General features: G+C 50.6%; 1 protein-coding gene across 1 annotated transcript in view; it reads left to right on the plus strand.

Annotated features, from left to right (window-relative positions):
* The first annotated feature begins 3409 nt into the window (after positions 1–3409).
* Positions 3410–25614, plus strand: part of LOC122496004 (thyroglobulin-like) — a 75973-nt gene continuing 53768 nt past the window's right edge. Inside the window, exons 1-5 of the mRNA XM_043602190.1 lie at positions 3410–3520; positions 4059–4174; positions 7646–7754; positions 12638–12829; positions 16650–16814. Of these exons, the coding sequence (XP_043458125.1) occupies positions 4151–4174; positions 7646–7754; positions 12638–12829; positions 16650–16814 (490 nt within the window). The 5' untranslated portion in view covers positions 3410–3520; positions 4059–4150. The remainder of the gene's footprint in view (positions 3521–4058; positions 4175–7645; positions 7755–12637; positions 12830–16649; positions 16815–25614) is intronic.

Consider the following 25614-nt stretch of genomic DNA (forward strand, 5'->3'; position numbering starts at 1 on the left):
GAAGGATTTCCATGTTAAGCTGGGTCCCCACTGACATGTCAAAAGCCTCTTCTAGGAATCCAATCGGCTTGCTTTTGAGGGGAGCTTCCTCTTTGAGAGTGGAATTGCAGTCCTAATTTTGAGGCATTTATCTTCCAGAAAAAAAGCAAAGGGTGTAGAGGTCAGCTGTATCCCTGGGGGAGGAGACTGGTGCCCTTTCCACCCGCTTTGTCGGGGCCTGGGTTTCCCCCTACAGGGATTATGCTGTCACCTCCCCTACCTTGTCCTCTTGCCCCAGGGTGCCCTCCCCCCCCCCCCCCCGCAGCCCTTTTTCTGCAATGCTTTGCAATAATTATTCTAAAAGGCAATTCTGTGGGGCACCTGAGTGGCTCAGTCAGCTAAGTGTCCGACTTCGGCTCAGGTCATGATCTCGTGGTTCGTGGGTTTGAGCCCCACCCACATTGGGCTGTCTCCTGTCAACACAGCCCACTTTGGATCTTCTCTCTCCCTCCCTCTCTGCGGCGCTCTGTCTCTCTCTCTCAAGATTAAATAAACATTAAGAAGAATAAAAATAAAAGGCAATTCCGTTTATGCAATGCCCTTCACCACCTTTCAGTGGTTCTGCATTGCTCTCGGAGTAAAATAAAATTGCATTCCTCACTCTCCTCTCCGGATTCTAGCCTCCTTTGGATAGTATAATATCATCGGATATTCAGATAATATCATCCTTTGGGGCCAGAGTGGTACCTTTCTGTTCTATTCCAGAGTGGCTGGTGCTTGTTGACAGAATGAATGAATTGCTGTTATTATCTGGGCCTGTTGGAAATCCCTTCCTAAATGTGATCAGGGAAGGGGACTCTCCTGCCACCGGAAGTCCTGTAGCCAGTTTCACAAGCCCTGGCACTTAGGCAGGTGTCCTTGTCGGGGGGGGGGGGGGGGCGGGCAGGCAAAGGGGCTTGTCACTTACTGAATTGTTATATACCAGGTTTTCCACATTCTTCTATTTAATCCCTACAACCACACAACCGGGCTCTCAGAGATTGAAATGTGCCCCAGGACACAGGGCCGATGAGGGGTGGTGGCGAAAGGACTTGGACGGGGGCTGACTCCAGAGCCAGCACTGCCTGCCTGGTCTCTTCCTGGCAGTCCCCTCCATCTTCTCTATACTGCCTGCGGCAAACCCTTAGTTTACCTACAGAGTTAGTGGTTTACTCGCTGACCTTGGCCCCTGGAAATACTGTAAGCTCCCCTTCCTTTAATTCTAGACCCAGTTTTCTAATACTGCTTTTTGTTGACCCGCACCAAAAATTCCATATCGCACATCAGGTGCCCAGAGGTATCAGCTGCTGTTGGGGTGGTGTCATCTCCATAGGGTTCTCTCCAGGTTTTCAGGAGTTGAGGTGGTCTTGGCAGTCATCTGTTCATCAACGCATCCACCCAATAAACAAGAAACTCATGTTTCTGTCACAGGTTCAGCTAGTAGGTGTTCACGTACTCCCAGAACATTGTCCTTGTCTTGGAAAGAGACAGACGCGTAGCCATGATCACATATAATGGCTCTCGTGTTGACCCTCTATGCTTTCCAAGACATTTGTAAATATCTGCTAAGTCAAAACTTGGCAGGTGGGAAATTGTACCAATAGAATGCCTAAAAATTTGCCAGCTAACTCCGTATTCTATGGAATTATTGGCAACTTCGTGCATGGATTGTTTCTGTTCTGTTTGGCAATGAGCTTCCTCACCGAATGCTCTAGCGTGAAGAGACCTTCATGCCTGAAGGGTCCCTTTTGCGGAAGCCAGCAGATTGTCTAACTGGAGTGCTAAAGTGACTGCGTTTTCAGCCTCTGGGAAGACTTCAGCTGGAAATTGAGAGACCCGCCAAATTTTGTTTAGTCTCCTGCAATGTCGGGAGTATCTGTTCGTGCCAGTTACACCTGAGGGACAAAGGGCTGAATATTGTGTGGTGTTTGCTGGACCGGAGCCTGCAGTCTCTACAAACAAGGTAACCGAGGGGTGTAAACACAGACAAAAGAGAGAAAGAGAAGGGAGCAGAAGAGTTGACTATGGGCCAAGCACATGAACTTGGCAACTTGAGTGATCAACACGGAAGGACTACCTTGTAAAATCAGAATTATTTTCTGCATCAGGATTTGTGAAGGTTTAAAGCATGCTGTGTCTCTTGTATTAGCATCCCCTTCTCCCGACTTTATCCCAAAAGCAATAAACTTTTTTTTTCCTGCATTGATTACGAAAACGGAAAAAAGGTTGCTGGGTGGTCTTGAATTTATTGACGTGATAAAAACCCATGTAGACACAGGTCTGTTTTATAAAGCAACAGATAAGTAGGAGAATGGGTGCTTTTGTACGTTTAGAATTATGTCTGCAAAAAATTAATACTGGTCTACTTTGAGGCTTGGTTTCTGAGAGTTATTTGCAAAACGCTGACACCTCTGGGCATTTTTGGCTTTGGAAATGAGTCTCATTCCCGGAGAGTTATCTGCAGTGCTTTTTTGCTGGGTCAAGAATGAGTTCCGCATCTCATCGCCTTGAGATCTTATATTTATTTCTTCTCCCCTGTTTAGCTCCAGGAGCGTGTGACTGTGTCATTCCTAGTGGAGAATTCAGGGATGTTGATGGTAGCTAGAAAAACAGATGCTAGTATGTTACTTAAACACCTACTATCATGAAAACGCCTGAGCCACGTGTCATGTCTTCAGATTTACATGAACCCACATGTGCCTGTTTTATTTGTCTTTTAAAAGATAACTTACCTCTGGGGCGCCTGGGTGGTTCAGTCGGTTGAGCGTCCGACTTCGGCTCAGGTCATGATCTCACACTTCGTGGGTTCGAGCCCCGTGTCGGGCTCTGTGCTGAAAGCTCGGAGCCTGGAGCCTGCTTTGGATTCTGTGTCTCCCTCTCTTTCTGCCCCTAACCCACTCGCATTCTGTCTCTGTCTCTCTCAAAAATAAACAAACATTAAAAAAAAAAAAAGATAACTTACCTCTTTCCAGAAAGAAGTAAAAATTGTTTTCTGGAAGGAAAACTTTCAACAGCATAATTATAAGAAAATTTGCACTCAAAGATCAAGACAGGAAAATATAAATTTAGGTAGAAAAATCACCATCAGTGAGGAAAAAAAATGAGTTATAAGGACTAGCATAATATTAAAATTTCTCCTTACCTCCTGACAATGAGGTTGCAAAAGGAGACATGAAAATACATAGCTTTCTGCATCAGATATGAGGCAGCATGCTGGAACCATTTTAAAAGGGAATTCCTCTCCTAGGGACATTGGTGTGACCAAGCACTGTGAATGAGACAGACACACGGACGTGATTTCTTGGCCTGGCACTCTTCCTGGCTTCGCTGTAGAGAAGCCTTCTGCCTTTCAGAGTCCAATGTCATCATTCTGCTTTTCTTTCAGTGATGCAGAAATTTGAGAAGGCTCCAGACTCTAAGGTGACCTTCCGTGCGGATGTCACTGTGGCGGGCAGGTCCAGGGTCCCTGGTTCTGGGTCTCCGCTGACACAATGCTTGACAGGTAAGGGGTGCTGGGGAGCCGGGCGTGTGGAAAAATACTCTGTGCTGGCCTGGGAAAGACAAATCAAATAAAACCACTGAAACTGTAATGAGAAAATACACTTTCTCAAAACATTTGGTAAATGGGTCGATTCCCCAAGTGTATATTCAATTCATAGTTTCACGTCAGAGTTTATAATGCATATACTACGTACTGAGAACATTGCTGTGCTAACTGTAAGGGAACAGAAATGACGGACATCGGTTCCTTGTAGAGTTATTTGTCCGGGTCAGGAGAGCTGTCTGTCTGTACCAATGTCATGGCCAGAAAGGGGTGATAACAGCAATGATATTTATCGAGCATGTATGTTTACAAGGATTATCTCATAACCCTACAGTCTCTGAAGGTCATTGAAATCCATGTTACGGATGAGTGTGTGTGTGTGTGTGTGTGTGTGTGTTTGGGTGTGTTGGGGGCCGTGGGGGGGGGGTATGTGTCCACCTGCCCTCAGCATCACCTGAGAGAGACAGGCACACTGACTGTCCCATGGTGCTTGCAGACTGTGCTCTGGATGAAGCCTGCAGCTTCCTTGCACTGTCCACAGCGGGATCAGAAGTCTTGTGTGATTTCTATGCTTGGACAAATAACCACATGGCCTGCACAGCGTCTGCTCAGGTGAGGCATGGCAGCTGTGTGGGGGTTCTGCGTCTCGCCCTTTCTGTGCCAGACATGCTCTGATTGAGTGGACACCAGGCTGGTCAGGTGGTGGAATGAGACTGTCAGCAGCTGACCCCGTGTTGCGTCCATTTCTTCAAAGTGATGAGACTTGGGAAAAATACCCCAGTGGACCAGTGATGGCTCAGGATGAAGCTGTCCCGAGGAGTGTCCGTCTGAGCAGAATCGTTTCCTAACAAATGGGTCAGAGGGATTGTCAATGAGCACTCCCTTCTGTTACCCACTGGCAGCTTGGGCACTGGGTGTGAAGGGACGTTGTCCAGAGCCCTAAGTCCCATCTGTCTCTCTGAGTCCTGGACCCCAGCATTCCTTTCCATTGTAGAAGTAAAATATGATTATAGCTCAAGAAAGAAAAATGTTAAATATTAGTTAGAACCACATGAAATTGCTGTGTCTGTAGGTCAAAGCTGGCAATTTCACCATCACTGTGAATTAGGACCGAAGGGTACGTTAGCTCCTAACCACATGCGAATCTCCATTTTTACTGTCCAGTTTTTCATGGAAACTTCCAGAAAATTTCTATATGTTTATGAGCATCTTGTTGTGTTTGCTTACGTGTTAATATCTTACACTACGTCTTCTTTTCTACCTTGGTTTTCTCACATAATGTTTAACTTTCTCCTTCTTTAAAATGAACCTTGTTCTTTTTAATGGCAGCCTACCAGTCCATTCTGTGGATGCACGTAATTCATTTCACATTTTTAAAGGGCATGTCGATTTGTTAGCAGTTTTGCGACATCACTGACACGGGTGGATTGCCTGCCCTTAGCACATGCACCTGTGCAGGTGTGTGAGTGTGTGTTCATAAGCAACATTGCAGGAAGGGGCTTGGAAGGTGGGCCCCTGAATTTTAGGACTCCAGCCAGGTCTGTATCTGCAGGATCTAGAGAGGAGGCAGGGAGGGGTCTTAGACTGAATCCCAAACCTTGTCCGTTTGGGGCTGTCAGACCACGTGCACGTTCCTCACCTCAGACTCTTCATCTATAACATGGAGGCTTGACCTCGCAGGCTTCTGGTGAGGATTCGAGAAGCTAACACAAAACACACAGCAATGGAGGCAACGTTAAGTCCCTTGAGTTTAAAGGTCAAAGCATGTTGGGGAGGATGGCCGTGCCTTTATTAGTTTTTTCACTACCATGGCCCAGACCTGCCTTCAGATGTATCAGGGGGACATGGGGGCCGGTGGGCGGGGAGGGAGGATAGTCCGGGACACTGGTGATAGTTGGCCAGGACCCGCCGGCATTAACGCTGTGGGACAGTACAGACTGGCTGCATTTAATTGCTGTCTGGGGCTTCCAAGTGCTGTCCCCTCACCTTGGCTGGTCCGAGTCAAAGTGACCCTACTAATGGGACACCTCTGTCCACACCTCCCAGAGACGCTTGGTGGTCGAGGGGCCTGAGGTCACAGTCAGTGACGGTGCTCCCTGGGCTGCTAGCTGCCAGGTCCCTGGGCATCTCTGATCTAAGGAAACTCTACTCCTCTCTCCCTCAGGCATCAGACCCGGCTTGCAGAATTATTAGTGATAGCAGAAGATAGCTGATAGCATCTATTGAGTGCTTACTAAGCACCTCGCATTCCTCTGAGCCAGAGTAGGAGATTATCCGTCGTTGGATCCTCCGATGCCCTGACAAGTATGGATTTTAGTCAATAAGAAATAAAACACTTCCTCATTAAAAAATAAAACTAACAAAGCCAAAAAGGAATGAACTCTCCCCCCAACTCCTTAGCCCACGAGAGACAGCCTCTCGCAGGAAGTGTTATTAGGAGGTGGCCCTGGAGCTTGGCTGCCCGGGTTTGGGTCCCAGCCCCACTGCTGACTTCCTGCCCTTCACCCCTTGGTTCCTCGGAGCCCTCACCTATGATGCAGGGTGGTAATGGCACCCGAGTTATCGCGAGGATTGAGTAAAGTCCTACGTGGAGAAGCTCACACGACAGTTTCTACCGCAGAGTAAGAGCTCAGTGACTGTAATAGCTGTCACCACCGCTGTTAGTATTGTTAACAGGCAGGCAAGAAATGCCATCTCAGCCATTCCAGACTCCCCTGCAGGGCCCCGGGGTTTTCAGTGCTGTCCCGAGACACGGGGTCAGGTGTCGTCATTGATGGGGAGTGACCTGGCCGGTCTACGCTGCCCAGTGTTGCAAACACAGGGCCAGGCTCCTCGGAGCTTTGTGTCTGGGTTAGGTGTGGGGTGTGCAAGGGACCCTTTATCAAGGCAGGAGCCTCTTGTTTGGGTCTAGGCTGCAGGTGGATCATCCAGCTCACACTCGCCCCACCGCCTCCAGGGGCGGGGGGCCCTGCAGTCTGGGACCTGCCACCCACACCCTTCTCAGGAGTGCAGGGCCCTTTCCCTCTCGGGGACCCTTCTCCCCTCCCCAGGCCATCATCCCTCCACCGCACAGCCAGGAAACTCAGGCAACTCTGAGAGGGGGGCAGAACCCTGGGGAAAAAAACCACAAATTGATGAAAACAGATTTATCCTGCCCCCCCCCCCCGATCCTCCCCCCCCAGCCCCAGCAGAAGTTCTGGAAACAGGCAGAAAGAGGGATCCGAGATTAGCAAGAATGGCAAGGTGTTTGGACGTCTGACCTCATTTCCAAGCTTACAAACCTTCCCTTGATCCTCACTGGACATGAGCTGTGCCCATAAGGATGCTTCTGCGTCCGTCCTCTCCTGCCACTCCGCCTCTCGAGACTGACAGTCTCCAAGAACCACAGGCTCTAGTCCTCAAAACACCACAGAATTCGATTCATTTATTTATTTATTTGCTTATTTATTTATTTACTTATTTATTTACTTATTTATAACGTTTATTTATTTTTGAGTAGAGAGGGACAGAGCACAAGTGGGGGAGGGGCAGAGAGAGAAGGAGACACAGAATCGGAAGCAGGCTCCAGGTTCCGAGCTGTGTGCACAGAGCCCCACGCGGGGCTCGAACTCCCAGACCGTGAGATCATGACCTGAGGGGAAGTCGGAGGCTGAACCGACAGAGCCACCAGGAGCCGCAAAACACCACCGAATCCTTTGTCGTCATTTCTGCCTCTTACTTTGCTTGAAACCCCCTTCTTTTATTTCCAACTGATAAACTCTTACTCATACGTCAGTACCCCACCCAGATTCACTTTTGTTCTGGGAAAGTTTTCAAGCTCTCCTTTCTCAGGAGAATCACTCGTTCCCGCTTCTGTAATGACCTCCTCTTGACTTAACATGTGTCTTTGCAGCTAACACTCTGGGCCAGAATTTTCTGCTTCCGCATCGGTGTGCTCCAATAGACGGGGAGAGACTAACGGGCAGGAATCTTCTATTTTTACCTTTGCAGCCCCAGCGCCTAGCCACGGTCAGAGTTTGGTGAATGTTTGTGGAACTGCAGTGACCACCTCTGGATAATAATGCATCCTCTTTCCATCTCCAGCATCAAGACACCCTGGGGAACTCAGAGGCCACCGGCTTCGGGAGTCTTAGGTGCCAGGTGACAGTGAGGAACGGGACTCCGGACTCTCCGGCTGTGTATTTGAAAAAGGGTAGGTTGGCTGAGCTAGATGGTTTGGGGCCTGGGTGGTTTAACTTGACACTCGTGTTTAGAGCTGCTTCCTGGCAGGGCGAGTTCAGGGAGGGGACCGCACTGTCAGGACGGGGAGGCTTCCTCCCTCCGTAGGTGAGGAACTAAGTGACAGAGCAGACACAAGCGGTGTCGATGAGCGATGAGCGGGGAGCATCCCCAGCAGGGGTGTGGACTCCGAGCTCCCTGCAGCTGCCCCTCTCACGTCTTCCCTTCCCGTTGGTCTCCACCCTCCCCAGAAGTTACCAGACCTTCTCACAAGGGTCCAAAACCTCCAAGGACTGTCTCCCTCGCCAACCGGGGCCTCCTACAGCTGCAGCGCGCATGCATATTACCTGGGGGGCTCGTAAAACTGCAGATGCTGAGTCAGTAATTCTGCCTTTCAAATAAGCTCTCGGGGAGGCCTGGTCCCCCGGCCTCAGGTCCAGTAGCAAGGGCATATCCTCTCAGTTTACAGCTCACTTCCCAAGACTTGTTACCTCCACCTTCATAGAAATTCTTCCAATAAAGCGAAACAGGGATCATAGCCCCTGTTTTACAGATGAGGAGACTGAAGCTCAGACAGATTAAAAGAGTTTCACAAGGTCTTACTGTTAATCAGTTGGGGAAGTGGGTGAGAACCCAAGTGTGTCTGAATTCCCCTACGTGGCTTCACAGAGTGGATACAGGGATGCCCGCCCTCTTCTGCCCTGTCCTGCTCGCCTCCGTCAGGGCCAAGAGAGATTGGGAGCCCTGGGCCACAGCTAGGCTCCCCATGAGCTGTGGCACATGGCTGGTCCCTGCTGCCCGGGCCCTCCCTCACTCGGTTAAGGGTGAGGGTGCTGGAGCCCGCCTGCCTGGGCTGACCCCACTCTGCGACCTACTAGCTGTGGCCAAGGTCCTTGACGTTCTGGGCCTCCAGTTCTCCACTGGTAGAGTAGGAGTCACAAGTGAAGCGAGGAGATTGGAAGGTTGGGGTGAGGTGACCTGTGCCGTTAGAGCATGGTCCATAGCAGGTGCAGATTTCTAAGACCGACTTTGTTCTTGCTGACACGTTTCCTGATGACCCGAGGTAAGGACACAAACCAGAAGGCGGCCCAGGGGGCTTGACTGAGGATCTGGGGGGTGGACTGGGGAGTGGCAGGCATGCCATTCTTGCAGATCCGTAGCTCAGGTGGCCTGGCTCCCAGCAGCTTCAGACTTGTGCCACGTGGAGACGATGCCACAGTCCAGACCCAAGGCCTCGGCTGGCCTCGCACGGTCTGCAGCCCATGGCAGAGACAAGTGCGTGTGGCTTTTTGCCTCTGGCCCTTCCTTCGCCTGATGCCTCCATCCTGTCTTAGGGGAGGGCTCCCTGGGAGAGTGGAGTTCAGCAGAGCTGAGATTTCTCTCATCTGTGGCCAGGGGGGACTAGAATTCCTGCCCCAGGGTTTATTCCAGTTATTTTTTTATCCATTACAAAACATAACAGCACATAGAGACTTTATTTTTGTCTAAGAAGGACAACCAAAATAAAACAAGTAACCCCTCCCCAAAATGTTCTTTAAAACCAACCCTTGGAGTTTCATCGCATTTTTTTTTTAATGTGATTGTATTTCTTGCTAAGTGTTTGTTCTTATTTTTTTTCTCCTCATCTCTGATTGCAAGGGAAACGGAGACTCTTTCTTGTTGCCAAACTAAATCAGTGTGTTTCTTGCTTTTTTTTCTTTTGTTTTGTTTTACTTTTTTTATGTTTATTTTTTTTTTTTTTTGAGAAAGAGAGACAGAGCATGAGTGGGGGAGGGGCAGAGAGAGAGGGAGACACAGAATCGGAAACAGGCTCCAGGCCCTGAGCCGTCAGCACAGAGCCCAACGTGGGGCTCGAACTCACAAACCGCGAGATCATGACCTGAGCCGAAGTCGGACATTTAACCGACTGAGCCACCCAGGAGCCCCCTACTTTTTTTTTTTTTTTTGAAGCAGGAAATGCACAGACACAGACGTTCTGCTTCCTAGGAGAGCCAACACAGAAGGGATGTTCAGCAACTTCTTTAGTTTGCGTGCCGTAAAGGGCGTAAGATGTCACAGCTGAGGAGGCATATACGTGGCTTTTGAAAGCCTCCCGTGTCAGTGGTGCCTAGTAGGTAGGCAAGCACATCCATTCACACACCTGACCCTAAGCGACCTGGAAGACGGGACACCTTGGTCCATCTCCCAGTACCATTCTGTCTCTGTGCACCTAAAAGCTGTGGCTGGGAACGTGGAGGAGAAGCCATGTGATCTTTCAGAATCAAAGGAAGACAGTGCTCAGAGGTTCCTTCTAGACGGCCTAGCCCAACCCCCTAGTTTCACAGAAGAGGTCTAGAAAGAGGAAGCACCTTGCCCCTGCATCAGGGTGGAACCTGGGACTTCAGGGCATAACCTCTTCCAGCTCTGAGATTTCCCCCAGACCTGCTCTGTTGTCTAGGACTTGACCTCGTGTGGACCAGCTCAGCACTGGCACTTTTCGTAAATATTTACTGAGGCGGGACATGCACTTTGGCAAGCACTGTGGATGCAGCTGTAAACAAAACAGAATGACTGGTGAAGGAATCGATCCAGCAATAAGATCATTTCCGAGGGTTCTAAGCGCTTTCATGAAAATAAAACAGGGCATTGGGTCAAGACAGACACGGACATGGGCTACTAAGGCGGTCAGGTTCACGGAGACAGGAAGTAGAACAGTGGTTACGAGGGACGGGGGAGGGGATGGACGGACGGTTAGTGTTGGATGGGTGCAGAGTTTCATTTTGGGCTGAGGCAAAATAATAGAGACGGATGGGCGTGATGATCGCACAACAGTGTGAAGGTACTAATGCCATCGAAGTATCCGCTTAAGATGGTTACAATGGTCAATCTTATGTGACATATATTTTATGACAACTTAAAAAGGAAATGAAAGAAAAACGTTAATTGCTAGAGGTTGGCCAGGGAAGGAGCCTCGGAGGAGAGGACGTTGGAACTGAGACCTGAGGCGGAAGAAAGAAGAGGCACTTACACGAAGACCTCAGGGCAGGAGGTCCCTGGTTCCGGGCAATATGGCGGATACCAGGGGGTGGGGCTGAGAGATAGCCCTACAGTCCAGGGCTACGGTCCCATGGAGCTTTCTTCAGTGATGAGCATGTTCTATAAACCCTTGCTGTCCAAAATGGCCACACGTGGCCACCAGCACTTGGAATGTGGCTACTGCAACATGAATTTTGGAGAACTGAAATAGACATTTAAATAGTCACGTATGGCCAGCGACTATAGGGTTGGCCAGCAGGGAATGGCTCTGGGGAGTCTCAAGCTGGTTATGGAAGCAGACACTGTCTCGAGTAGCTTAAATACGGGGTGAAGGATGACGGAGCCTTGAGATCTAGGGAGGGAGAAATGAATTCTAACTGTAAAAACCAGGGAGATGGGGCCTTGAAATGAAGCTGGGTTTTGGTGACAAGGATGGGCTGGGGCTTTTTAGGCTCAGCCAGTGAGAGGGCGGTCAGGCAGAAGAGGCGGAGTGAAGCAATGTGAGGGGGCAGAAGATGTGGCCTTCTGGAGACCTGGAAAATGCTGAGCATCAGCCAAGTGGCAGACCCATTGCTCAACCCGTTTATGTATGGTCTATCTTTTTATCCCCTCAACATCCAGGAGGATGACACGCTGTCATCTCCATTGTACAGAAGGGGAAGCTGAGGCTCTGAGGTGCCACAAGGATTTGCACCCAAATCTGTCTCATTCCAAGGCTTGTGCTCCTGGGTTCCTCACTCTAAGCCTCTCCACTACTTCCGGGGGCCTGAGTCGGTTAGGTCCTGGTGAACGGCAGGGTGGAGGGGAGGTCAGGATGGGGAAGGCCTTCCGTCTGCCACCCACCAGCTGTGTAAACCCAGGCAGGACCGTTCACCCGTTCAGGCTCTCTTGCCTCACATGTGAAAGGGACATAATAACAGGATAGACATTTTGGCCACAGATCTATATATATCCCTCCCTGAAAAATCTCGTCTTTGCACAATGATGCTCTCAAAATAACAGGGCTTATGGGCAAACTAGAGTGAGGGACAGGCAAAACCCAAACCTTGCCATTTTTAACTGAGGACTGACAGAAGCTATCACAATCCTATTTAAAATGCTAGCACAATTTTTAAAAAGACATCGAATCCATCGCAGAGCGACGCCTCAGTAAATGCTAAAAGAGCCACGTAGCTTGATGTGGGAGGGAGGAGGGGAGGGGGGAGTCTGCCGAGTTAGGGAGGGGAAAATTGGAATTGTCGCTTTGGAGGCAGAGACGGTGGCCAGAGGAAGAACGTTGGCCAGTAGGCGCTGTGTACCCTACCGTGTTTCTTGCAGCCGCGCTCCGCTGTGTTTGCGTGTGCTGTGTGCACCTGCCGTTTGACGTGCCGGGAAAACCGTAGATCGACCGATGTGACTCCAGCGTCACAGCTTCTCGCCCGGCCCGAGTTGGAAGCACAGAAGCGCGTGTGGTAGCGGGCAGGGCACGCTGAACCTCACCCGTAGGGCAGTGAAGACGAAGTGAGGTCGCGTAGGCAAATCACGTGTCACGGTGTCTGTGTGCGCAGTTGGAGCTCAATAAATGTTTGCTGGTAATGGTAGAAACAATAATAGGTGTCACTTCTCCACGCATCCCCTCTAGCGCTTCAAAGATGTGAGGGGCGTCTGTCCAGGTCTGCTGGGCGCCCCCTCCTTCACGCATGGGAAATCCAGAAGTTTCGCGGCGCAGAGAGCGTCGCATCTTGGACTCGATGCTGCCCCTGGCCCAACCGGAGGGTCCGTTGTCACGTGACCCGTAAACTGTGGCGGACTCTGAATTGTTTTCAGATCTTTAAAAAAAACTTTTCTCTGCCTTTTCCCCAGGCCAAGAATTCACCACAACGAGCCGGAAGAGCTTCAAGCCAACGGGCTTCCAAAACGCGCTCTCTGGAACGTACGGGGCCGTCGTGTTCTCAGCCTCGGGAGCCGATCTGACCGGGGCTCATCTCTTCTGTCTTCTGGCGTGCGACCGTGATTCGTGCTGTGATGGCTTCATCCTTGCGCAGGTCCAAGGAGGTAACTAATGTGGCAGTGAGGACGGGGGCCCTCCGGTGCCAGGACCCGTGGTCTGACAGGAATAAGCAGGGTCGCGGAAGCCAGGATATACAACGTGGAGACGGCGTGGGGAGTCACAGCACGAGGTGACCGCTTAGCTTAGGCAGACCCGCGGGCTTCAGTAGAGGTGGTTTTGATTCTAAGAAGAATTGTAAGCCTTTGAAAGTATTTTTTTTTAATTAAAAACAATGTTTTTTTGAGAGAGAGTGTGAGTGGGGGAGGGACAGAGAGAGAGAGAGGGAGACACTGAATCCGAAGCAGGCTCCAGGCTCTGAACTGTCAGCACAGAGCCCGACGCGGGGCTCGAACCCATGAGCTGTGAGATCATGACCTGAGTTGAAGTCGGACGCTTCACAAACTGAGCCACCCAGGTGCCCCACTAATGACAGTGTGAAGGAAAGGAATGCCATGATCAGATACGAATTTTGACACTTTGTCTTGAGAAGGTGATAGATGGGGAGTTGGAGTAGATGTGGAGTTCAGTGAGGAGTTACACCCTGCCGTCCAGGTGAGAGGGGGTAGCTTGGGCTGAGGGGACAGCAGTGGAGATGAAGAAAAGGGGACAGATTCAAGGTATCAATAGCAGACAAACCGACAGGACTTTGGACATGAGTATTGAGGACCATTCTTGGCTCTCCAACTTGTTCACCTAGATAGCTTGCTTGTGTAGTGAATGATGGGAGGTGTTGGGTTTGGTAACGGGAGACAGAGATTTGGGAAGGTCATGAACCCATTTACACTGTGCTAAGTTTGAAACGCCTTTAAGACAGTCACAAGGTGGGCCTGAGCTTTTGGGGACGAAGATCCAAAGCTCAGAGGGGAAGTCAGGGCAGGCGATGGAAAGGTGTGCGTTCCCGGTTTCGAGGAGGTATCAGAACCGTGGGTATGGGTGGGATTTCCTTGGAGGTGGGCCCAGGGTGAGAAGATCAAGGGTGATGAGGGCCGACCCCTGGTGAACACCTACATGATGGGGAGAACCTTCGAAGAAGACGGAGAACTAGCGGCCAGGCAGCAGGGAAGAGACCCGGGAGGGTGGTGCCTCACGGAAGCCGTGGTGCAGAGGGGTGACACGTGGAGGAATTTTGTCAACAGACTTGAATGCTGCCCGGGGTTCAAACAGGGTGTTTGCTGAAAACGCTGAGGTTAGCTCCCTGCGGTCTGCGGGGGCCGAATGAGAAAGTGTTGCAGTGGTAGGGCAGGAGCCTGGACTGGACCAAGTTAGATTCTAAAATTCCTTTTAGGCCTGATGCTCTGTGATTATATGACGTGCATTCGTGTTAGTGTTTAGGTAAGCAAAAGTATATGCAGAGAGAGAGAGATTAAACCCACACAGACACGTGTAAGCATGGACATGCGTGTCAGCGTGTGTGTGTGGGAAACACTGCGGTTCAAATCAAGGATGCCTTCTGCCTTCTTTTCCGAGGATACCCACAATTTCCCCAGATGCTCCATTACTCACCAAACCATATGGTTTTGCGAGTTGGAAGGTTCGTTTCGCTTTCCTTAGAATCCTATATGGAAGAATTATTGTGTTCCATGGAACAGTGAGCCCACAAAATCCTTTTTTCCATGACATTTCTGGCTAGCAGCTCGCTTGCTTTTTCCTCCAAGCGTAACCTGTGATCCGTGATTTATGCCCAGCTGACCGACCACCTCACAGCGCCGCGAGTTAAGCTCTCCTCGAGACACACATAAAACATCAAGGCAGATGTTTTCCCCAGTCTTGCCCGACGGGCAGATTTGGAGCTTTAAATTATGAAAGCGCTGGCTGGGTCTGCCGATGGCCGGGAACAGAATCCTGCTACCGCGGTCTGGAAAGTCATTTAACTTTCTGGTGGATTCCCCCCTTCCCCCTGCCTCAGTGGCTTTGTTTCCACCGACTAGTAAGGACAATTCGTGAGGCTTCTGTACCTACGTGTCAGTGGGGGCTTCTTGGAAGCGGGGCTCAGAGGGCCTCGCGCGGCTCATGGTACACGGGCGTGTACCCGAAGCGGGCAGTGTGTGACCAGCAAAAGGGACTTCCAATCTCTAGCTGGCACCCATGTCTCAGACACACGGAGATCTCGTTGACACTTTAGCACTAAAGGACAAAGCTGCGTGGGTTTCGCTTTCCAAGGTCTGGAGCAGAAGGAAAAAATCTCCCCGCCTCTTGTTTAATCCCATGAGTCTGCGTCTTGGCTTGTGAGAGGACGGCCCTAGTGCTCAGACTTCCTCTGGGCCCTCAGCGGGCTCCTCCCGGCCCCCACTGAGGTCCCAGGCCCTCGCTGGCTGCCGGCTGGCTATTCCTCAGTAGCTAGCAAAACCAGTCCCCTTTCCCATGTCTCTGCTTCCTCATCCGTGGAATGAACTGGGCTAACGAGGCGAGGGATTCTAGAATCCATCCGTGCACCAGAATCACCTGCGGTGTTGTTTACAGATGCTAATTCCCAAATGTCACCACCTCCCACCCCTCCAAGACCTACACCCTACCTACCCACCTACAGAGTCAGAAACCCTGTGGTTGGTGCTGAAGAACGAGCATTTTCAGAACTCTCCCTGTGCTGTCGATCGGATCGGTCGAAGCCCCCTGGTTTGAGAGCCACCAGTCAGAGGGCCTCGAAGGTGGTGTTTTACACAGAGGCGCCCTGCTGTTCTTGCCGCTGCTGATTTTTTGGCAACTGCAGGTTAAAAGTGGCCAGTGGGGGTGGGGGGGAGGACAGGACATCAGATTCATAAGGCAGGCGTCTGCGGCATCTACTTTGGGGAAATTTGGTGACAGATGAGTTAGAAACGCTATCTGGCTTTGGGTAGAAATGAGGATAAGGAGGATGGAATGAGTATTTCCTTTTTTTGTTTGTTTCAGGAGAATCTTAACAACTATACTACCTAATGGGATTACTGATCAAAATGATATATAGGGGCACCTGGGTGGCTCCGTTAAGTGTCTCTTGAATTCGGCTCTGGTCATGATCTCCCGGTTCGTGGGACTGAGCCCCACGTCCGGCTCTGCACTGACAGCACAGAGCCTGCTTGGGATTCTCTCTCTGTCTCTCTCTCTCTTTCTCTTTCTCTTTCTCTTTCTCTTTCTCTGCTCCTCCCCTGCTCATGTGCTCACTCTCTCCCTCAAAATAAATAAATAGACATTAAAAAAAATAAAACTTCGGGTATTTATATATTCAAGACAAAATGGTCTGGTGCCTCCCCTAGTTAGAGATATCTCCCTGCACGTCCCGGACACGCGGGCACACAGCCTGTGCTTGAATGCCTCCGCAGACGAGGAGCTCGCTTCCCGATAGGGAAGTTTGTGCTGTTGGTGCAGGGCTCTTGGTTTTTCATAGTTCCTTGGTTTGAATCTGAGTCCCTTCAAGGTTGATGCGTGTGTGTGCGTGTGTGTATGTGAGGGGCTGCTGTTTATTTGCTCCAGGCCTCAAAAAAGCTCTGCGTGCGGTGGGGGTAGAGGAGGAGGACAGAGGATTCTGGCACCGAGACCCCCAGTGGTGTTGAGGTGTCGTCACTGCTGCTGACCCACAAAGAAGGCCTCTGACGCACAAGGAAAGTTCGGCAGTGGCACTGGTGGCTCTTCCTTGGGGAATTTGCCCCAGTGGCAACTGCAGGCCTATCAGGGAAAAGTAACCCAGTTGAAGACCAGGCTCCTGAGTTCCAGGGTCCCTCTGTGCTCCCGAGGAATTGTTACTTGTCCCCATCCTCCAAGCCTCTCGGGGCACAGGCGTGAGTCCCTGGTGGGCGGGGGCCCTTCCTGTCTCTATCACGTCAGCCTCTCTTCCCTCTCGTGACTCTGCAGGCCCCCTCATCTGCGGGTTGCTGAGCTCCCCCGACGTCCTGCTTTGCAACGTCAAAGACTGGAGGGACCCCACGGAAGCCCGGGCTAATGCCACGTGTCCTGGTGTGACATACGACCAGGGGAGCCGCCCGGCGACACTGCGGCTGGGAGGCCAGGAGTTCGAGAGTAAGTCTCCGCCTTCGGCTTATGTTCCTTCAGAAGGAATTTTCCTCAGCAGCAAGGTCCGCCGCTCCTCCCCTGAGAGCTCTCCTTGTACCCTGAGAAATTTCTCCTTCGGAAAAGAAACTGGACCAAAGATGCTGCATAAAACTCGCAGACCCCAGGGTGGCTGGAGGGGGGGGCTGGCTCCGCCGGGAGGCTACTCTGTTGCAGGTGGTCCCGGTACCAGCCACACTGCCCATTCTAATTCCAGGGGTGCAAGAGACTGTGCCCCTCCCCCCCCACACATGGACTCCATTGACAGAAATCACCATCCGGCCCGTGCCTTCCTCTTCTTTCTTTCAGAAGCTCTTCCAACCTTTCCCACAAGCCTAGAAGCCTTAGATCTAGAAGTCGCTCTGAGATCATTTGCCCGCCCCCTCATCTCACAGGGATAGGCATTAGCGAGGCGGCCAGTCACATCTCCTCTCTGCCCGCCCCAGCCCTGCCCTCTCGGCAGGTGTCCCTCAGGGAAGAGTCCTGAGCTGGAGACTGATCACAGCAGCAAGACTCAGTGGGGTCAGGACCGGCGGGCTCAGCATCACCAGAAGCTCCTTAGAAGCACAAGTTCTCAGGTCCCGCCCCGGACCCCCAGGGTGGCCCCAGGAGTCCGTTCTAACCGGCTGTCTAGGATCATGCTATGCCTGCTGAGTTTGAGAAGCGTGAGAAGCACTGACGAGGTGACCTGGGAGCTTCCTTCCGACCCGAACAGTCGGAGTTTATAGTGAGAACAGGGCCCGGGGATCCCTCGCTCCCGGTTCCTCTGTGAGGTTGGTGGCAGCCTGGCTCCCTCTCTGTTTTCCTGCCAGCACGTGGTCCCAGCCCACCCTCTGCGACGGGAGGGGTGAAAGCCACGTGGGTGTCAGCTGGACAGGGTGGGGAAGGGGCTGCGGGGAGGTCAGAGAGCCCTTGGAGATTCCTGTCTCTACAGGACATGGCGGCCACCGTCTCCTGCCTCCAGGGGAGGCCTGCAGGACCTGCTGCTCAGTGGACGGCAGCTCTTGGGGTTCTAATGGCAGATAGCTTGCCAACTCCTCCAGCAGCCCTCCCTGACTACCCTGTAGAGTTTGTTGCTTCCTCTGCCGCAGAGCATGACACACAGTTTACGAATCCCTCTGTCGGGCAGTGCGGGGGGGCCATGCCCTGCAGGTGTGCCTCTGCCTGTCCATGGGTCTCACTTGCCAGCCAGGAGTGTGCCTGTGGTGGTGAATCCCAGCTTGAGACCCCGCGTGTGTGACCTGGGGCCGGTCAGTAAAGGTCTTCAGGCCTGATGGCTTGTCTACAAAATGGGGTGAGGACAGGACCCGTCTCCCCGGGCTGTGGTGATGGCGGAAAGGAAGATATTGGCGGTAATCACAGACGTGTCTCCCATCGTGCGTGCGATGAGCCAGCCCCTGCTCTAAGGCCCCGGCCACTGCTAAGGCACGTACCCCCCACACGGTGCTTGTGGGGAGGCACTGTTACCAAGGCTCCCCGTTTCACAGCTGAAGAAACTGAGGCACACAGAAAGCGAAGTCTTCTTAAGGGCTTCCAAGTAGAAGGGCGGGGACCCGACACAGGGTGATGTGGTTCTAAAGCTGATGGGCTTGCCGACTTCTCTGTAGTGGACGCTGCGGATAATACAGCTATTTGGGAACTTTGTAGGGTGTCTGACACTTAGTATTGATATTAGATACTATTATTATCATTCTTAAATTTTTTTTTTCTCAACGTTTTTATTTATTTTTGGGACAGAGAGAGACAGAGCATGAACGGGGGAGGGGCAGAGAGAGAGGGAGACACAGAATCAGAAACAGGCTCCAGGCTCCGAGCCATCTGCCCAGAGCCCGACGCGGGGCTCGAACTCACGGACTGCGAGATCGTGACCTGGCTGAAGTCGGACGCTTAACCGACTGCGCCACCCAGGCGCCCCAATCATTCTTAAAGTTGTCACTGCGTTTTGCTATTTTAAAGACCTGGACCGTGTCTTACTAATTTCTGGATCCACAGCGTCAAGCATGAAACCTGGCATAGAGAACACACATAATACCTGTGGAGTGACTATTTACCAAAGCCTGAACAAAAAATATTGCCTAATTAGGTGGGATTCCATGAGGCTTAGTTTTTTGGGGGGTAAATAAAATCAAACAACTTATTTATAGGATAGACAGTGAACATATGGTATCCATTATTCTGAGAGGTAGCCCAGGGTGAAAACAAGCATTTGAAGAGAGACGTATGATATGTTTATGGGCAGTAAATCCAGAGTGAATTGCTTACCATGGAGCATGTGCTTGGTGTGTGCCCAAGAAATAAAGAATGTGTCCTTGTCTGGCCTCCCTGAGAAGGAGTGATTACCAAATGACTTTTGAAGTTTCGGGTTCTTTCAGTGCTCTGTGTGTCTGTGTGTATTTTGAGGTGTGGGCAAAGGTTTCTTTTTTGTTTAATATTTTTCATGTTTTTTTTTTTTGAAAGAGAGAGCGCTTGAGTGGGGGCGGGGCAGACAGAGGGAAAGAGAGGATGTGACGTGGGCTCTGAACTAACAGTAATGAGGGGCTCGAACTCACGAGCTGTGAGATCACGACCTGAGCCGAAGTCAGATGCTCAACCGACTGAGCCACCCAGGCGCCCCTGTGATGTAGGCAAAGTTTTTCTTTTTTTGTAAGTTTATTTATTTATTTTGAGAGAGAGAGACAGAGAGAAAGAGAGAACACCAGCAAGGGATGGACAGAGAGAGGGAGAGGAAGAAGGAGAGAGAGAATCCTAACCAGGCTCTGCACAGTCAGTGCGGAGCCGGATGCGGGGCTTGAACCCAGGAACCACAAGATCATGACCTGAGCCAAAGTCGGACGCTTAACCGACTGAGCCACCCAGGCACCCGTGGTGTGGGCTAAGTTTTACGAAGGGTGCACTCGGATGGGGATTTCAGGCACCCTGAGGTATATTCATGATGTTCCAAATTAAGAGTTGCCTTATTACACAGACTGATCAGGAGGCCCTCTCCAACTGGGAACAGCCGGGCACAAATCTTCCTGTCGTGGTAATTGGTCACTCTAAGTACAGTTAATCCCTGGGAAAAGAAATGAGATTTAAGTTCTTACTAAGATGTGAATAGCTGATAGATTCCCTTTTCTAAGAACAGATATTGATAGAGGGAAAAAGGAGTGAGGATTCCATGGATCCAGACGGCAGCAGGGGAGGCCACAGCAAGGATCGAAAGCACATGGGAAGGAGCTGGGGACAATCAAGACGAGCTCTGCCCCTCTCAGCCCCTGCCTTCCCATTTAGCCATTGGTTAGATGGTCTCGGCAATACACACTCTGGAATTAGACCCCGGATTCAAATCCCAGTGTGGCTGCCTGTACTCCTTGTATGGCCTTTCTGGGCCTTGGCTTTCCCAGTTATAAAGTCCAGATAATGATGACTTTGGGAAGGGTTGGAAGGATTAAGGGAGGAGTGTGCGATGAGGCACTGGAGTGATGCTCGCAGCGAGGTGGGCACTCAGCAGATACTAGAGATTATGGAGCAGTGGCCTGCCCTGAAAATACCGGACACGAATTCTGCTTTTCTCCTCCAGCTCCGCGGCCTCGCTCGAATACACATTAACCTCTCCTAGCCTCAGTGTCTCCATCTGTAAAATGGGGGTATGCTTTTTTGTATGTTACGGAGTGAAGTGCTCGTATTCCCTCTAGGCCATAGTTGAAGGCATTGCTTTCTGAACCTCAAGTCCCGGGCCCCCTGACGGCACATCCCGCAGAGGCACCCTGTAGGACTTCTGGTCTGGACGTCCGCTTTCATCCGTCAGCTCGCGGGTCCTTCGAGGGGGCTGGTTCAACAGCTGGCCTGGTTAATGGAGAATCAGCCTTTACGTGTATAAGCGAGTTGATTGCCATTTGTGGGAAATTGTAACCCAGTGGAATACACTGAATCAGACGGGAAGCACATCAGAATCCGTGTTGCGTTTTGCAAAACGCTTTCACACCGAGCTGCTCACTGATGCTTTTGACACTTGGGGGAGGCAGCTGGTCGCATCACAGTTGTACCCACGAGAGTGCAGTCACAGCTGTGATGTGGCGTGCTTAAGGAAACTGTCATTGCTGGCACCTGCACCTTAAACTTGGGAGACCAGAGCTATCAGCGAAAGCTCTCCCCACCGCCCCCTTGGTGCCACTTGCTTGGGTTACTTGAGAGATTCCAGCAAATTAAGGAGTCCAGTGATGAAGAATGTTGGTCCTCGGCCATCTCTCTGGGCTTGTCTCCTCCAGAGATTGGGTCATTAATGTCAGCTCCCTGCATGTTCCACTTTGAGGATTATTTAAAAAAATTAAAAAAAAAATTTTTTTTCCAACGTTTTATCTATTTTTGGGACAGAGAGAGACAGAGCATGAACGGGGGAGGGGCAGAGAGAGAGGGAGACACAGAATCGGAAACAGGCTCCAGGCTCTGAGCCATCAGCCCAGAGCCTCACGCGGGGCTCGAACTCCCGGACCGCGAGATCGTGACCTGGCTGAAGTCGGACGCTTAGCCGACTGCGCCACCCAGGCGCCCCTAAAAAAATTTTTTTAACATTTCTTTATTTTTGAGAGAGAGATAGAGAGAGAGAGAGAGAAGCGAGCATGAGCGGGGGAGGGACAGAGAGAGGGAGACAGACAGACAGAATCTGAAGCAGGCTCCAGGATCTGAGCCTGACACGGGGTTCCAACCCAGGAACCATGAGATCATGACCTGAGCTGGAGTTGGACGGCCAGCCGACTGAGTCCCCTAGGTGCCCCCAGAATGCCTCTTTAGCACGTTTCTCTTCATTTGTTAAGCCAAACAAATATCAGGTTCACATCAAACAAATAACACCACAAAAAAACCCCACGAATTACGGAGAGGCCGTTTTATCCGATATGAAGGCCCAGTACTTTTCCTGGTTGTGAAGTTTCTCTTTCCCATCATCAGATTTCTGTTTAAACATCTCCCTCAAGATCAGAACCCACCCACGGTCGGCATCTCCCGCGTTGCTAGTGGGCATCTCTGGATGTTTCAAGTCCTTGGTGCTGGCTGGGTCCATCTTCCCTTTTCTAAGAGGAAAGTCTTGGAAAGCTCCGGAATGGCTTATGGTTCCTTTCTCACAATGTCTTGAAATGCAAATGAATGAAAACAGGCAGATTTAATGTCCCCTAATGTCCACAGAGACTTGAAATTTGACAGGAAAACACAGGCCTTGGCAGAACACCCCTGGGTTTATCCTGAATCCCAAAGGCTTCATGCTTTGGGCAATGGTGAGGCTCAGGCCGATGGCTGGCGTCCCCTTCGCAGGAGTCTGTTTTGTATCAGCGATTGCTATTGTCTCGGGGTGCCGGGAGCTTGGTGGAAAAACTTAACAGTGCATCTGTGATGCTCTTTGTCACCAAATGCATTTGGAGTTGATGTCTGATGAGCATCTATAAATAGGCTGACCCTCCTAGTTATTTACAGGAGCTGTCCATGTGCTTAGCACTAAGCAGAGCCTGAGACAAGGATTCGAGAGTACAGTTTGTTTAGGAGGCGCAAAGAATATACGGTGGGCTCTGAAACCTGGGCTTTCTGGCTTAGGACGCTGCCCACTCCCAGGCTGTAGATTCAAACTGAGCCCCCACTCCCACCCCAGACACAGCACATGACCTCTGCAGAAGTGTTTTGAAGTATATTAAGACCACACAGCACCCGTCAACCCCCAAGAATCAGGCTCCGTGCCAAACCCCAAAACTTCTAAATGTGTATGCGTTCTTGCTGCCTTGATTACCGAGAGAGAGGCGATGAGTCAGTGTGGAGCCCTGTTTGTGTAACAGGGATGTTCTAACTCAACTATCACGGAAGGAATGGGACAAATGTCTGGACAGTTAAAACTGTTTTTGCTTTAGGGGCGCCTGGTGGCTCCGTCAGTTAAACGTCCGACTCTTGATTTCCACCCTGGTCGTGATCTCACGGTTTGTGGGTTCAGACCCTGCATCGGGCTCCGCACTGACAGTGCAGAGCCTGCTTGTATTCTCTCTCTCTCCCTCTCTCTCTGCCACCCCCCTCCACTCTCTCTCTCTCTTACAATACATAAGTAAACTTAAAGAAACCTGTTTTATGTTAGAATATTGCTTAGCAGAGAAGGGGAGGCATAACGTTTGCTTCCGTTCTGTGTTCCTCCTTGCAATCAACGACAGCTCTGCAGCAGGGATTATGCTCGGTGTGGGTGATACAAAGACGAAGAAGGCCCAGTTCCCAACCTCGGAAAGCTCTAGTACATTCAAGGACAATTACAGTCAAGTGTGAGCTTAAAGACAGAGGTGTTTGTTGAGTGCTGCGGAAATCCAGAGGAGGGGTACATAACCCAGCCAGGGGGGTTGTGGGGGCCTTCTAGAAGGAGGTGATGCAGATCCTGATTCTTAAAGGGTGAATGGAGGTTAACCAGGTGGCAGGGGACAGGAGTTGTAAGCAGAGAGGAGAAGCACACGCAGTGACGCAGGAGCCTGAAAGCACGTGTTAGGCGTAACTGGGAAGACGGGCACCTTGCAGACGCCGGGCGGCTGCTCACACTGTCAAGAACCTGATCGCAGGGAAGGGAATTCTGAAATGTGTAGCAGCTCTTGCAAGACGGGAGGTAGGATTGCCTTTCGGGAAGGATACCCGGGTGCTGTGTGGCTCGGTCGGGGGTGGGGGTGGGAAGGAGTCAAGGGAACCGGTGAAAATCTAATCGTGTCAAAAGATGTGTTAAAACTGTGTGAAAGGGTGGTGGGTCCCTTGGCAGGGGCGGATCTGAGACTAGTTTAGGCAACAGGCTGGTTGGATGTGGAGACTGATGCAGGGGAGGAGGGTGGCTCCTAGAAGGTGAGCAGGAAGGAGGGGGCGCCATCGACCGATCTGGAAAGAGGGAGGAGGTAAGTGTGGATATGGACATGGGGTGGGAGATGGGGCAGACAAGAGAGAGCGCAGAGCCATTCTTTTCGTCCCCGTGTTTCCTGCGCACCCCTGTGGAGACTGGGCAATCGTATCCGTAGTTAAAATGACCAAGGCATCATCACTTTCTCTGTGTGACTTACAGACACCTACGTGCCAATCTTAGATGTTGGTCGGGTGGTTTTCTGGATCGACCAAGGTGCTCAGTGTTCGTGTGCTGAATTTACCTGAATTCCACTGGATTGAGCTGTGTTGAATCCAATAACATATTGAATCCAATAACATAAATGTTATTGACATTTATGTTACCAAAAGCATGTATTTGTATATCTATATTTACATCTTCCTTCCCTCCTTCTTTCTTCTCTCTCCTTCTTTCTTTCTTTCTTTCTTTCTTTCTTTCTTTCTTTCTTTCTTTCTTTCTTTCTTTCTTTCTCTTTCTTTCTCTTTCTTTCTTTCTTTCTTTCTTTCTTTCTTTCTTTCTTTCTTTCTTCTCTCCATCCTTTTGAAGAGTCGGTATGCCAAATATATTTAGTGTAAAAAGACTTAAGACACAAATTCCCTAATTTCTCTTGGGACAAAGTCCCCTCGTCTGACCTTCATCATAAGCAAATGTGATCAGGAAAGATGGCGGAAGCAGAACAGATTGAGCCCCTGCTCGGTGTTGGTGTTGGAGGAGTATACAGTGGCTCCTCTGTACTGTGTAGAGTGAATTTCACATTTTCAGAGATCCAAGTCTCTATCTTCCAGATATCATAGGTTTTAACTTGTCCAAAGTTTTATAAGTGACATCCACCCTCTGAAGAGGGCTTTGAGAGAATCATGAGTAGGTCTTCTAAGGAAACATGAAATCCCAATATTGGGTAGCGTGAGATGTTCTAGAATCATTATTTATTCCCAGTTTAGCAGGAAAACCAAGTGGAAGGGCAGCTCAATATTTTTGATTCACCCCCGTGGCCCAGCATGGGGTGGCCACGCCCCATGGGGGGGGCAAGCATGGTAATTCTTGGTGGGGAAGGGCTCATGACTTTAATAGCTGAATTTCCCAAATAGTTCACTGTTTAATTGAACTTCTTTTTTTTTTAATTTTTTTTTATTTTTAAAAAAAAAATTTTTTTTTTCAACATTTATTTATTTTTGGGACAGAGAGAGACCGAGCATGAACGGGGGAGGGGCAGAGAGAGAGGGAGACACAGAATCGGAAACAGGCTCCAGGCTCTGAGCCATCAGCCCAGAGCCCGACGCGGGGCTCGAACTCACGGGCCGCGAGATCGTGACCTGGCTGAAGTCGGACGCTTAACCGACTGCGCCACCCAGGCGCCCCAAATTGAACTTCTTTAAACCTCCTTAAACACCTCTGTAAACACAAGAACCTTTACAGATGTTTGCCATTTTGGAGGGGCAGAATTCTTAAATATGTTATCCTCTCTTTGGTGAGGTGATTGAAAGCATGGGGTTTGGAGCCTAGAAAGTGGTGTTTGAATTCTGGCATTGACCTCTCTGGATTTTGACCTTCACCCGGAAATTAGGGGCAAAAAATGCCAACCTATGAGGTTTAAATGAAGCAATATCTGGAAAGTGCTCCTCATAGTGTTGGGCAAATGGCAATGATGCTTAATAATTGGCTATAATAATGTGTCGTTCTTAATAATAGTGAACAAGACGTGATCACTTCTTCATGTCTCAGACTGTGAGCCAGGTGTTTCCTGCCATGTGTGGGGTTGTCTGCCTCAGAATCTGTACTTTCTGAGCTCTTTTCTTAGCCTCTCATAACACAGGGGGATTGGCAGGGTCTTAGGGCTGAGCGGAGGCAAGAGAGGCTGCCCTGACCATCAAGGAATGGTGTGGCAAAGCTGGTCTCATCCAGGGGTGATGC

The sequence above is a fragment of the Prionailurus bengalensis genome, chromosome F2, assembly GCF_016509475.1.
Source record: "Prionailurus bengalensis isolate Pbe53 chromosome F2, Fcat_Pben_1.1_paternal_pri, whole genome shotgun sequence".
Lineage (NCBI taxonomy): Eukaryota > Metazoa > Chordata > Mammalia > Carnivora > Felidae > Prionailurus > Prionailurus bengalensis.